Source organism: Lepus europaeus, chromosome 14 (genome assembly GCF_033115175.1).
Source record: "Lepus europaeus isolate LE1 chromosome 14, mLepTim1.pri, whole genome shotgun sequence".
Lineage (NCBI taxonomy): Eukaryota > Metazoa > Chordata > Mammalia > Lagomorpha > Leporidae > Lepus > Lepus europaeus.
The window spans coordinates 62714555-62728473 of record NC_084840.1 but is presented as its reverse complement, the minus strand read 5'-3'; the positions used below and the strand labels follow the sequence as shown (position 1 = coordinate 62728473).

The window sequence follows — 13919 nt, the reverse complement described above, 5'->3', positions numbered from 1 at the left end:
ATGCGGCAAATTTACCCTCCTGTAGTAAACAAAAGGGCATTGAGAGAAATACAGAGCAGACTATCAAGAATGGTTTTAGCTTGAGTCTCAACAAAAATCAGAACCCTAAAGGAATAGCACATTTGCCAGACTGCAGGATTTTTGCTATTTTTTTCTGCTTTTTTGTTCTTTTGGTTTTTGGTTTTTGTTTATTCAGCTGCAAAATCTAAAATCTGGGGGTTTTGGAGCAATCCAGAAATTTTACATTAAGACCTTTCAGATAATAACTTCTTTCGATATAAACCTGTATCATTTCTCCCTCCTGTCACATGTTTAAGAATGAGACCCTCTTTCTCAAAGCCAGATGTTATAGAAATAACTTTATATACTTGATTTTCTTGGGATGTGATCCTATGCTCAGATTTCTTCTAGTTGATGAGGATTTTAAGTGATACAGAGAAATCATAATTAGAAAAAATTGACTTTTTAAAATATTAAATACAAATAGATGGCACAAATGTCTATGGTTCACATCAGTGAATACTTCTCTTAAACGTTTTAATTATCTGTTATTATACTATTACACTTTCCCAAAAATTGTCCAAATAGACATTCTTTGGAAGTATTGCTATCTGTCTAGTTAAACATGTAATTGATATTGCAATATTACCAAACAGCTCATTTACGTGACTTTGTCCCAAAGCAATGACCCACAAGAAGAAGGTGTGTACATTTTGGGTGTATTTCTTAAAAACCAAATTTTAAGAAATTCAGATGAAGAACCTAAATGCTCCTACTTTAACCAAAGATCATTTCAGAACATTAGACATACAAAAATGGGAAGACCTCCGATAATCCTCTCAAAGTGAAATTGCATCAAGTATGCTTTCTTTAAATGAAATGAACGTGTCCCTTTTCATAGTTTTAGGTAATATAAAGTTTTAAATTATACATGATAAGAGATTCATTCTTTTAAGCTCTGTCACATCTCCTAAGTTAGCTCTGTTTGGCATAGCACACACAAAATGGGTTATGCCATTCTTTTAAGTCCAATACGTAGGCATTATGTATTGAAACAGCAGATTTATTCTCTCCTGTCAATGTTTACCAATATTCAAATACATTTTCCCACACTCCGTATCATACTACAAATGTACTTATTACAAACTAGAGTAGCTGGAGCATTATGACTTTGTAAAATTCCAATATAGTCCTACTAAGCATGCATGTTGACACCTAATAGCAGCTGCTTGATTTAATGATTAACTACAGACATGATAACAGCTGTAAAGGAGTCATTTCCGTGAATGGACTCTCGGGCGTCACGCTGCCTCTCAAAGCCACTCCAAGTATCCTCGCTGAAACTATTACTGACTAATGTGCTATGTGTTAAAGTCAGAATGGGTTTTCACTGCTCTCTTGCCAAACTGACTAGAGAGAAATCTTCCTACAGCAAATTGCAAGCTTAACTGCAAACCCATTCCTGAAGATTAGAAAAGGAGATACCTTATTTAGGAACAAATGCCCCCAAATTCAAGAAAATGTACGGAATGGTTTTTGTAGACTACCCTTCAGCCAAATGAAAGTGACTTGCTCACCTCAGCCTAGGGATTGTAATATAAACAGTATGATAGTAAGTATTAGAATAGAACCAGGAAAGTTAACTAGAGAATTCATAGAATTCATCCTTCTGCCCAAAAACGCTGCTTTCAGGTACTCGAATATTTTAGGGAAAAACTGTTCTCTGTTCTGAATCATCTGCATATTTAATCCAACAATGCATTTAGTGTAAGCAGAGACATGGTAAGGTATTTGGACTCAGAGACCTTTGCAAGCCATTGTCGCCTTACTGTGATGTCACCCTTTCTCATCGCTTTAAATTTGGAGCTCAGCTTCCTTCACTTACAAAAGTTAATTACTAAAGACTTTATAAGGGGTTGGTTTGCAAAAATACCAAAAATTTAATTTCCAAAGTGTCTCCGATAAATGGATCCCTAGTTCTAAAAAACCCTCCAGTGTCATCAGCAAGATCTGGCTGATTTAGTTGCCCATTTATAATATAAAGAAAATTAAGCAGGGGTCGGGAGGGCCAGAAACAAAACGTGTCTTTTAATGGAACTAAGGCGACGGAGTCAAAAGAGAAGTGATTCTGCATTTCAGAACAAAGGATCACATCTAAAGATAGTTCGCCGTGTTTCCGTAGGCAAAGGGTAGAAAAATCTTAACATAAGGGACAAAATCCTGTCGGTGTAATAAACTTGGACCGGAGCCAAAGTGAAATTCTGAAAAGCTATTTTTGCTTTAAAATAATAAAGTTATCGCTTTTATTTTTCAGAATGGTGTTACCTGCAGGATTGGAATGGCACCTGCCTTTCCCGAAAAGGAGGGGCTTTTCTGTCCCACACGTCCACATCCAAGTTCGTACCTAACTCCATTCCTCCCACCTGAGCTGTGGTGTCAGACCCAGCAACAGTTACAACCAAAAGTGAGATCCCTATCTACAAATCCACGTCCAGAGTTCTCCGAGCTTCCCTTCGAGAGGCACGTCAAAGTTTTCATCATTATGTTAGAAATTAGAGAATGTTTTCAGCTTTACAGGAATAAAACGGTCATGCAAGGCATGGAGTTTTGAGATTTTAAAGCCTCTTTTAAAAAAAAAAAGCCTCTCATCTGATCCAATGAGATTTCTTAAGTCAACTTTTTATGTGGTTTGTGTGTGTGTTTTATACAACACTTGTAAGCTTAAGATTTGTCAAATGATATCTTACTTCTTGGGTTCAAAAACTATTTTCTTTGAGGGTAGTTCAAACCAAAAGATTTATTTGGGAAATGAATTTTAATGTGAACTATTATCGAATTTGAACATCGTGGTCACCTTTTCCTAACGTTCCAATCTGTTTACAGATGCTCGTGCTCAGTTTGTTAAAGCAAGTTTTTTTTTTACTTGATTCACCTATTAATCTCATAGCATAATTAACTAGAAAGGAAATGCAAGACCAGTATCCGTAACATTTTACGGTTCTTAGATAGCCTGAATGGGATACCTAGTGCACAGGGCTAGGCCCACAGCCATTCAGGGTATAATTGTATGTACTAGAAACAGGTGTTTTCAAGGGTAAATGAAACCACATGTATCAAAATACACTTATGTATCAGCCAGATGTCAAAGGAGGGGTCCATTTTAACGGCTTCCAACATGACCATGTGACAAATTAATTTTTTTGAAGTGTAGCAAATAAGTGATTTCTTCATGTCACTTATCAAATGTAGTAATTTTTGCTAATTCTGTGCTAGTTTCACAAAGAACATTCTAAGAAGTTATTTCTCCTGAACCACATATCAAGTATTGTTCTTCTAAGTATATCCAGATAGGCTTAAGATAATGCTCCACATTTAAAATTAGACGGTCAGGGGAGCTAAATTAGAAAGTGACCTCTCTGTATTTCCAGGAAGCTTTGGGATACTTTCATCAATTACTAGATACTGAAAACACAAGGCCGGCTGCCCTCCGCCTCCATCCTTCTCTCATCAAGCTTGGAACTGCTCAAGAAATTATTTGGTGGGGGTCACACATCCCCCTTTCATGTGGAACCATGCTTAACTGAGTTGCACGTAGTAGAAACTGTTTCAACAAGGTAGAATTCGAAATTATTTTTGACTGTGCTTTACGGTAAAATCTTTGGAAGCTCTAGACCTCGTACCTCAGCTTTTGTACAGGAGTTAGTAGTAATATGAACCTCACTACAGGACACGATCTAGACGTATTTTGATAGTCTGGATGTTTGAAACCTCTCTCGGGCCAGCCAGGGCCTAGCCCTGCTGGCCTCTTCCGCCCCTCTGTGACAAGCCCTCTACAGTTCTACCCACATGTGAGTGCTCCATCAATTCCTCAAGTTCAACCAGCAGTGTCCGTCACTCAGACATGGACCCACGAGACAAGTCTCGAGTCCTGACAGTCAAAAAGTAGGGAAGTTCTTTCAGTGGTGCATGTATGTTAACATTTTAAAATTAAAACTTGAGGACTAAAACCTGGGGACTTTCAAGTTCCACCCAGCAACAAAAGGGGTGTACACAGCTAACCTTGACAATCGAATGCCTGCTAACTCAATTGCCAGCATTCCAGTCATTAGCCAAGCAGTCTTCCAAATTAAGACATCCGGTCTCCTTCAATTTTCCACTTAAACCAGAACACAGGAGAATACATTGGACCAATCAGCTTAGGATATAATTACACATGAAAGGTGACTTATGGATTAATAGGAGGTATAGAAACAGCGCTGTGATGAAAAACCTATGGTGTCACTTGGAAGTTTCGTGGAATCACAAGTTTGTGGGGAATTACTTCGGCGTTCTGGATGGAGATTGTAGAAAATGGGTCATTTAAAAAAAATCCTTAAATGACAAGAATGTTTGCCCATTCCCACTTGGGTAATTTAAGGCGTTTTAACAATTTCATCGACTCTGAATAGATTTGGTGTTAAAATACAGGTGCCATGCCCTATACCCATATTTAGACTCCATGAAATACATGACCACAACACAAAAAACACACAAGGGATTCTCAGTTCATATAATTTATTGCAGTTAGCACACAGTTTAAAAATTCACCAACACACCAATAGTACAAAACTAAACAGCATTATAAGTTATTCCCCCCTCAGGAAAATAAAACATACTATGATTGTCAAAGCTAGATGTCAGTCTAAGTTTTAGAACAAAGGAAGAATGTGAAACTAAGAAAAGGAAAAAGCAATCACTCACAATGACCACAAAAAAGAAAATCCAAAAGAAAGTCCGTTTTCTCACAGACATTGATTGTCTTCTCTAAATTAATAAAAATTATTTTTAACATAAACTGTATTTAAAAAAAAAAACTAGAAACTCTTCAAGTAACTAAAGATAATGCTCCAAGGCCATTTTCACAGCTTTTTTTGTTTGTTTGTTTGCTTTAAATGCCATTACAGCCAAATTAATACACATTTGACCAAATATTTTCAAAACAGTCCAGCAACACACAATGGAGTTTTCCATTCAGTATCTTAAGCACAAAAATAGGCTATGTTTACAGTAGTTAAGGCGATCAAATTTTAAACAAAAGCAATTAAAAAAAAAAAAAGGGAAAAACAGCAAACGTTTTCCATGCTACTCCCATAGACCTTATTTGTAAGTGCAAGACAGGAAAACAAACACTGTGCAAAATGCTTCTGCCCTGTGTGCTGGTCATTACAACCACACGCTGGGCCGCAGCCTCTGCTGCCGCGATACACATAGTCTACTAACCCCCTTCCCCATGTCAATCAAGGCAGCCCAGTCCTTTCAGCCTGGGGCTTTTTTTCAGTCCATAGAATCTTTTCATGAGTTTTTTTTTTTTTTTTTTTAAGGGGGGGGTGAGGGAGAGGAAGGGAGGGAGGGTAAGGAAGAAGGGGAGAAAAAGAAAAAAAAAGAGAATGACCTATTGTCAATTTGTGCAGTAGTTATTCTAAAAATGCTCAACCGGGTAAATGTGTACACCTAAACTTTGAGCTGGCATGGGTTTTGTGCAATTAGAAGTTTGTTATAAATGCACACTGCACATGCAAATCTTTAAGCCGTTTGTAAACATTTATATTTTCCTTGTTATATAGCAAAGTTATCAATTTGCAGCTTAAGTTTTTATTCAGCTTAACAGTTTCAACTTAAAGACAGTGGGAAAGTCAATTTAAATTATATAAAATAAAAATAAAAACAGTGCATTTACGTTCTTCATAACACCAGTTTTTTTCCAAATGGTGCTATTTTTCTAAGGAAATTAAATAATTTTAAACTCACTCATTAAAGTTATACAATGCAAACAAAGACAAAAAAATACATTGAAACTCATGCATTTCTGTAGCGTTAATATTTACTTTTCAAGCCTCAACTAAGAGCATCAACACAACCTGTCAAGTTCTGTGACCCCCCCCCAGCCCACGTAATCAATTACAGTATACAAGAACAGTAATTCACATTTTTAAACACACAGTTCAACACTGCTGAAGCTGCAATATCCTTGTCATCCAAGCAAACCTTCACAAAGACAGTGTCCCAGTGATCCCAGTGTACTTTCAGAATTGCTCTCATTGGGAACTGTCAGAAAACCAGAAGTTGCCACAGAAAAGTTGAAAGTCAACTGCTTGTTTAAAAATAGATAATCCAGCATTTCAGAAATTTTCCATTTGGGTCTAAAAGCATTCAGGTTTCCAACAGCCAGAAAAGATTCATGCAATTCGAGACATATAAAGAGGCTAATAAAACTGGAGGGAATTTCTACTTTAAAAAAAAAAAAAAAAAATCTGCTGTGTGTGGGGGGGGGCGGGGAAGAGCTCAAAAGACAATGCAGTGTTGACAAAATGAAGCCATATGAGAGCATTTTGTGATAGGACGATTTGTTTAGAAGGTTCTCACTGGCTTATTTCCCTACCCCCTCAAAACAAAAACACCTCCCTATTCTCGGACTTCCTCTAAAGTTTCTTTTATCAGAATGCTAAATTAGTGAGATTCTCATGCTATTCTAAAGTGCAAAAACAAGTTAATATCCCAACTTTTTAGTTCCAGGAAACAAGACTGCTTTTAGACCGTACCACAACTATATAGAGATCTATTTATATATATGTATATATATGTATATATATATATTATTTATATATCTATAAAATTATTTCCAAAGTTCTTGAGAGCTATCTTCTAAGGTCCAGTCTCTGACAGTAGGCAAGCTCAGTGCTTCGCTTTTGACGGACAAGGAGTTCACCAACTCACAGTGGAACTTGCGAATGTGTCTGTACAGGTCTCCCGACTGCGTGAACCTGCGCTCGCACCACTTGCAGGCGTGCGGCTTCTCGCGGGTGTGCACCACGGCGTGGCGGCTCAGGTTGTGCGAGTACTGGAAGCTCTTGCCGCACTGGGTGCACGTGTAGGGCTTCTCCCCCGAGTGAGTCCTCTCGTGGCGCTTGAGCGTGTACATGCAGGAGAAAGTCTTCCCACACAGCGAGCACGTGGGCACGTTGACATCGGTGGCGGGCTTGCTGCGGATGCCGTCCTGCTCGCGGAAGTGGGTGCTCAGGTGGATCTGCAGGATGTGGGGGCTGGGGAAGACTTTGTTGCACAGAGGGCACATGAAGATCTGGCCCGCGGGGCTCAGGATGTTGGAGACGTAGGGGAGCAGACTGCTCTCCATGCCCCCTTCCACCTGGACTCGCTCGCTCTCCGGGGTCATCATTTCGTCGTCGCTGGCTTTGTCCTCCCGGTCCAGCTCCCGCAGGACCGAGTCTTCCCTCAGAGGAGCCAGATGGGCCGGCTCATACTGTACCCTGTTATTAGTGCTCACACTCTCCTTCACAGTGCTATGTTCCATGTCATAGTCATTAGTGCCAACATCACTCTCATCACAGGAAGCCTCTTTCTCCACCTTCACCTGCACCAGGTTGCTTCTCAGCACGTCCTGTGAAGAGAAATAAGAGCTGTTCAGATTTTCAACTCCTGAAAGGCTGGACTTGACAGACAGGTCCAGCACACAGTCAACATCTGCCGAATCCCTCACGGAGGTGACAGACCTCTGGGACAAAGACTCTGTTGAGCTGCAGGGGCTGGCTACTGTTTTTCCAGCTGCTGTGGCGTGTGGCTCTGCCTCTCCGCCAGCCTGGGGGATGCCTGCTGAGTCTGAGGGCAATCGCATCCACATGTTCCCAGGCTCGGCCGCCAAGTCCCTTTTGCTGGGCAGGATGTTCAATTTTTCATCTTCTCCGTCGTCTTCATCACTGGGCAAATCGCCTGCCAAGTGGCTGCTGCCATCGGAGAGACTCTCAACTTTGTCCGAACAACTTGAAGCATCTTCTTCCTTTTTGGTGCTGTCTGCCTCCGTGGTGGCTTTCTCTTTCAGCTTCTTTTTGCAGACTTTGACGATGTCATACATGTGGAGGTAACTGGCAGCTGCCAGCACGTCTTCAATGGGCAAGTCTTTGAACTGGAGTTTCCCTTCATACATGAATTCAAGCAGGAGAGCGAACGCGGGGGCTGTGACAATGTCGCTGTTCAGATGAACAATGTCCCTTTTGTCCAGCTGGTCCTTGTAAAAGAGGTGGAAATACATGCTGCATGAAGCCAGCACAGCTCGGTGCGCTCGGAACTGGGCATCTCCCACCAGAACAGTGCAGTCACAAAGAAAGCCCTGGTGCCTCTGCTCGCTCAGACACTGCAGCAAATGTCTGCTGTGGTCTGGAAACTCCATACTGTCTTCATAACCTGGGAAGAGAGGAATTTCTCATTAGAGCTGGGTCAGGAATAACTTTTCAGCGCTCTCGTCCCCATATAAAAAAACACACATAATTCTGCTTTGGCTGCCGAGGTCCATGTCCCTGAATTTTAATCAGGCTCGTGACCCGAGGACTACCAGATCACGCTCCCCAGACCTAAATGCGAGAAGAGAAATGTGCTCGCACTTTGCGAACTTCCCTACTCAGGCCAAACAGCCTCTGACACGTCTCCTTCTCCACCTGCCTGGACTTTTAGTCAAGCTCTAGAAACCTTCATTTAACTACGGCCTCGCACTGAGAAATGTAGACTCCTTTCAGAAGGAATGTAACTCCACTCACCAAAGTTCGTCCCATACAACCACTTTAATTTCAAAGGGGAACACACAATGAACAAAGATTCTGAAAGATTTTTAAAAAAAAAAAAAAAGCTCTGTTCAACCATCCTTTGTTATTTTATTACTTTTGATACTTGACTGTACTTAGAAAGCACAGTTTACACGCACACACATTGAGCTGAATCAAGAAAAAAATGAAATCGCATAATTAGTCCAGAAATTAGCAAACAACTTACTTTTAAAGTCAGAGTGTTACAACAACAAAAGCCCTGTGTATAAAAACAGATGTTCATGCCTTAAGAGTTGCAGGTACAGCACACATGTACGAGATCAGAAGGAACTACACCAACAGATGGAAAACATCATCTTTACTATGAACAAATCCCAAGATTTCAAAAAATGAACTGAGAAGAAAAATGCTTCTATTTCTTTGCAGAATCCCTTACTTCTGGACTATGAGCAGCCAGAGGGGCTTTATTTAACTCTGAAAATTCTCTCATCTAAACTTTGATCTGTGGCAAGGTAGAATGAGTCCCGTATTACAATGAATTCAAACTTTTAAAAAATAAAGGCATGCCACGCTTAAATGAAACTCAAAAACTTTACAGGTTTACCTTAAAAAAAAAACAAAACAAAACAGAAAAAAGCCTTTCTAGAAAAAGAGAAACTATTTTCTATTTTTTTCCCCTGGCTCTGCCTTACCTCCACAACAGAAAATACTTTGTTTCAACATAACTTGATATATTTTGTTTTCTCATCAGCTTCTATTCTTTCAAATATGCATCCTTGCCCTTGTTTCCTGGTGAGGGGAGGAGGAGGGAGAGGAAAGGCGGAGACGGCCGGCCCAAGGGTCACAGCTCAACCTCAACGGGGAAACTCCTCAAAAATAAAGAAAACCTGACTTCCCCTTTCCTGCAACCAGCAGCAGCACCATCCGACTCGGCAAGTGCATTTTGGGAATGGGTACACTTTAGGTTAATATTCACAAATTACTTCCCTGCTTCCATACTTTGCCCAAGATGGATTCAAGAACTTTCATCCTAACCCCAAATATGCTCTGCAAGATGTCACTGCTAGAACACACCAAGATTTACAATACAATCACTCTAAGTGCCCCACAGCTAACATCAATCCTAATCCTTGAGAGGGCTAAAAATAAAGATTGGAGGGCAGCTCACAAGGTAGCCGTGATCAAATTAGGAGGCTGAGAGGACAGAGAGGGACGAAGAAGGAAGCTTATAAACATCTGATCCAGCTGACTGTGGCCATATGGCAGCTGCTGCCCAGATAAAGAGATTAAGAATAGAGGAGTGCGATTACAGCTGTCTGGCCAATTCAGGCAGCTCAAATCTACAAGTTCTAAATTAGTCGCTAACACAAAAACTCCTGCAAATAATTATTGTTATGCTGAAATAAAAGATCTCTTAAATATATATTTGAAAGAGAAATGAGGAAACCAGTCAAACTATTCTCCTGGGGACAAAAGTTTTTTTTTCCCCCTTCTTAAAAAACCCTCGGTTTCAAAAGCACTACAGCTGTATGTTTCAGTACTGCTGCAGAACGTTGGCAGAATAAAGTTTCACAGTGGAATTAATCACACAACAATCCAGCTCTTAACTAGAATAATCTGCTCCTGTAAGTTTCAATGCTGGATTCCAGTTTCCTATATCTCTCCCTCCTCCCCCCACCCTCAAAAAGCAAAAGGAATCTCAATAGCAGTGAACAACGACAAAAAAAAAAAAAAGGCATTTAAATCCAAAGTGATCTCCAAAAGCAGTATTTCAAAGCCTTTCTTAACATTTCAAAACTTCAAACATTTGTGTATCAAAGTTATTTACTCAAGTAAAAGGGAAAAAAAAATTAAAACAAACAAGCCCAAGACTTTCAGCTCCAGTAAGATGTTCATTTAATACTCAGTTTCATATATTATTCCTAAACTGGGTTAGAAAAGTAATGTGATTTTTTAAAATCAAATAAACAAAACACCAAAACAGAAATATGTTCAATCTAATCTCTTGCTACTCCTACCTTTAGGACACATAAACCTGATTAAGTTCTTTCCTCTGAGTCTTGCTGGCTCCAGGTCTGTTACATCGGTGGAAAAAAAGCAGACTAAGAGAGACAGATGCAAAGTGGAGATGATGTTAGAGAGGAATGAGATACCTTCTCCACCACAGATCCGCACACACTAACTCCCTGTCTGTGTGTTAGAATAAAAGGCTGAGGGATGGCAGGCTGTCAGCTGCTCTGACATCATGTTCAGATGGAAATGCTACCTCCAGCTGTGCTCCTTTTAATGCCATATGCTACTCCTCTACACTCCTGCCACCAGCTTTTTCTTAGGAGAACTTTTCTCTTCTGTTAGTATAAACAAAATACTTCAAAGTCTTCCTTTTTTCCCCCCAAACTTTCTAACAGAAGAAATTGAAAAACTCAGCATATGGAGTTCTCCTGTATTTATGGAATAGCAACACTTCTGTCGTAAGTTGGTGGACTGGCTCACACACTGCCGGCACACTCAAGCCACGGTGCTATTCAGGAAACCCAGACACACTTTTATCCAACTGCAACGTCTGGTTTCACAGGCAGTTTGGGGGCATTTTTGACATCTCCCGTCCCACCCCAACATTATCACGGCACTTTCTTTTTTTCCTGCTGGGGCCATGGTCTGCACAGCTCAGAAATGCTGGCAAGAGCCACTCACGGCCATCACTCCGGGCCCGGCTCACCTCCTGAATCTGCTCTTACTTGAACTACTTATCTAACAACGACCTGCTCAGTGCAGTTTCTCACCCCGCCACGGTCGATGCAAATTTCAAGGCTCACTATCAACAAGCTGAAACTGCACTTTCCGCAGTCCTGGAAAGTACTGCAGTTCAGGGAGACGCGTGAACACACGGAGAGCACTGGCCACCGATCACTGAAAATGAATGCTGCACCTGCCTATCTGATCTTTCTGCTCCGAAAAGGCAGAACCTTGGCTTCCCCCTTGATCTACGGCCCATAACAATCTCTCTCTCTTTCTGGGTCACTCTGTAATGTTCATGATCACAAGAAAATCTTGGGGGTGCGGTGGGGGGGGGGGGGCGTGGAGAGTCAGGTCTAGTAAGTTTGGGAACTTTTTGGCTGCAGTGGGTCTTGGCAAACGGCTGATGAAACTGTACTGTAACCCGGGCCGGGCTGACCGGTGCCCTGCAAGGTGCTACGCCATCTCCACGGCCTCGTGGGAGGGTGAGGAGCAGCACAGGAGCTGGGGCCCGAGGCGCAGGCGGCCCAGCCCCGGGGACACCCGCTCGGCGCTCCCCACGAGTTAAAGAGTAACAAAAACCCGACTCCTCCGTCCTGTCTCGCTCGCCCAAAGTCACACACCTAACTTTCTCCAACTTGGCGGGGAATGACATAATGACGAACGCCTAGTTCACGACACACTCCTCGGAGACAGCTTCCCTCCGCAGCCACGCGGCCTCTGCTCCGACAAACACCCTGGGCCCCGCTCCGATACATCGGGCGTTAATCACCCCACTTTCCCAGCGGGGTAGGGGGGCGAGTGACACTTTAACGAGCCCCGAGCACCGCCCTGGGCCAGCGGCTCCCACTCCACAAATCAACGCCTTCCCTTCTCGCGGCGGACCCACAGACGTTCTGTGAGGCTGGGGCGGTGGGTGGTGGGGGGAAAGAGTTTGTCTTAGGAGAGGGGGCAGGGGTGACGAGTTTGGGGGTGGAGGGGGCTGGGGAGAAATGCAAATCTCGACGTAGTCCGCCGTGCATTAAGACGCTCGGGGAAAGAGGAAGGTTAAAAACCACAGGGAAGGAGGAGGTGGAGGGCGTAGAGCCGGTGCAGCAGGAAAACACCTTAAACAACAGCCGAGAAAACAGACCCGGGTCACGGCAACAACAAAAGAAAAGTCGTAAGAAGCAGCCGGGGGAGGCGGTGGTTGCCAGCGCTGCCCCGACGCCGCGGCGCGCGAGCCCCCGGGGCCTCCAGGCAACTGCACCAGCCTGGGGCGCGCGGGGAGTGGGGCGGGGGGGGGCCTTCCCCGCCGCCCCCTCCCCCCGGGCGCCACTGCAGCTGCACCGGTCCCCGGAGCCGCGGCCGTCCCGGGCGCCACTGCAGCTGCGGCGGCTCCCAAGCCCCCTCCCCCAGCCCGCCGCCCTCCGCACCCGAGAGGCGCCACCGCAGCTGCACCGGCCGGGAGCCCGCCCCGCGCCGCAGCTGCACCGGCCCGGGCTGGGTGGGGGGGTGGTGCTGGTGAGGGGGGGTGGGTGGCGCGGCACGGAGCCTACGAGTCCGCACCCCGCCCGACCCCGCAGCTGCGGCGGCCCCGTCCCCGCGCCCGCGCCTCCCGCAGCTGCGCCGCCCCCCGCCGCCCCAACAGCTCCAACCACACAAACTAACTCCGCTGGCGGGGGGCGCCCCCGGCCCGGCCCGCCCTCCGCCCGCACTGCCCTGCCCAGCCGGCGAGGGCCGCACAGCTGGCGCCCCCCGCCCGCCAGGGGGGCCGGGGCGCGGAGGGGGCGCCGGGTCAGGGGCCGGGACTCACACGGAGCGGCCCTAAGTCACCGCGTCCCCGCCGCCGCCGCCGCGTCCGCCGCCTCCTCCCGGCCGCCGCCGCCGCCGCCGCCGGACTTGGTGGGCTTCCTCCTCCTCGTGCCCCCCTCCCTCCCGGCCCCCCCCACCCCCCAGCCCCGGCTCCGTCGCCCGCTCCCCCCCGCCCCCTCCCTCCCTCCCACCCACCCCCGCTGGCAGCCGGAGGAGCGCGGCGGAGCGAAGAGGGCCCCACTCTCAACGGCTCCCCATGGCAGCAGCCCAGCGGCGGCCGCAGCCTGCCAGACACAGCGAGGGAGCGAGCGAGGGAGCGAGCGCGGAGCCGCCGGGCCGGGGTGGGGGGGCGGGGAGGGGGGGCGGCGCGGGGGAGGGGAGGGGGCGGGAGGACGCACCACGCACGCACGCGGCGGCGCCGGCCAGATGTTCCCCCCCCTCGGCCCGCCCCTCTCCTCCCCAGCCCCCTCCCTCCGGGCGTGGGGCTTCTGCGATTGACCGAAAGCGGCTGGACCGGTGCTCCCCGCCCGCCCCCAGTCCTCCGGCTGCTCCAATAGAAAGCCGGCTTCTCAGGAGGGCGGAGGGCGTGGCAGGTAGTCGTCGGACTGACATGAGGAGCTAGCCAATGAGAAGGGCGAGCCGGAGCTGCTGCCCGCGTGTGCCAATCGCAGGCAGCAACTGTTGGGGTGGGCGGGGCCCTGGTGGGGCGGGGGCCGGGAGCGGAGCGGCGCGGGGCGGAGTCCGCGGGCGCGGCGGCGCCGGTGGCAGCGGCGCCCCTCTGGGTGACTTGGCCGTGAG

General features: G+C 45.9%; 1 protein-coding gene across 5 annotated transcripts; it reads right to left on the bottom strand.

The window, feature by feature from the left end:
* Positions 1–6271: 6271 nt before the first annotated feature.
* Positions 6272–13408, bottom strand: ZBTB18 (zinc finger and BTB domain containing 18). 5 transcript variants are annotated; one of them, XM_062210716.1, is made up of 3 exons: positions 11951–12520; positions 10610–10693; positions 6272–8235 (listed from the first exon to the last, which is right to left on the bottom strand). In XM_062210716.1, exons 2-3 carry the CDS (start codon positions 10620–10622, stop codon positions 6653–6655), a joined length of 1596 nt encoding a protein of 531 aa, XP_062066700.1. In that variant the 5' UTR covers positions 10623–10693; positions 11951–12520; the 3' UTR covers positions 6272–6652. The 5 variants fall into 5 exon arrangements, with proteins under 5 accessions (XP_062066700.1, XP_062066702.1, XP_062066701.1 ...); XM_062210718.1 differs by lacking the exons at positions 10610–10693; positions 11951–12520 and adding an exon at positions 13317–13408; XM_062210717.1 differs by lacking the exons at positions 10610–10693; positions 11951–12520 and adding an exon at positions 13123–13208.
* Positions 13409–13919: the final 511 nt, after the last annotated feature.

Excerpts from the sequence above, each read along its gene's own strand:
- ZBTB18 (XM_062210715.1), bottom strand. The coding sequence starts at position 9,314 with ATGTTGAAACAAAGTATTTTCTGTTGTGGAG. Across the intron at positions 8,236-9,283 it reads AAGTATTTTCTGTTGTGGAG|GTTATGAAGACAGTATGGAG; the intron begins GTAAGGCAGAGC and ends CTCTCTTCCCAG.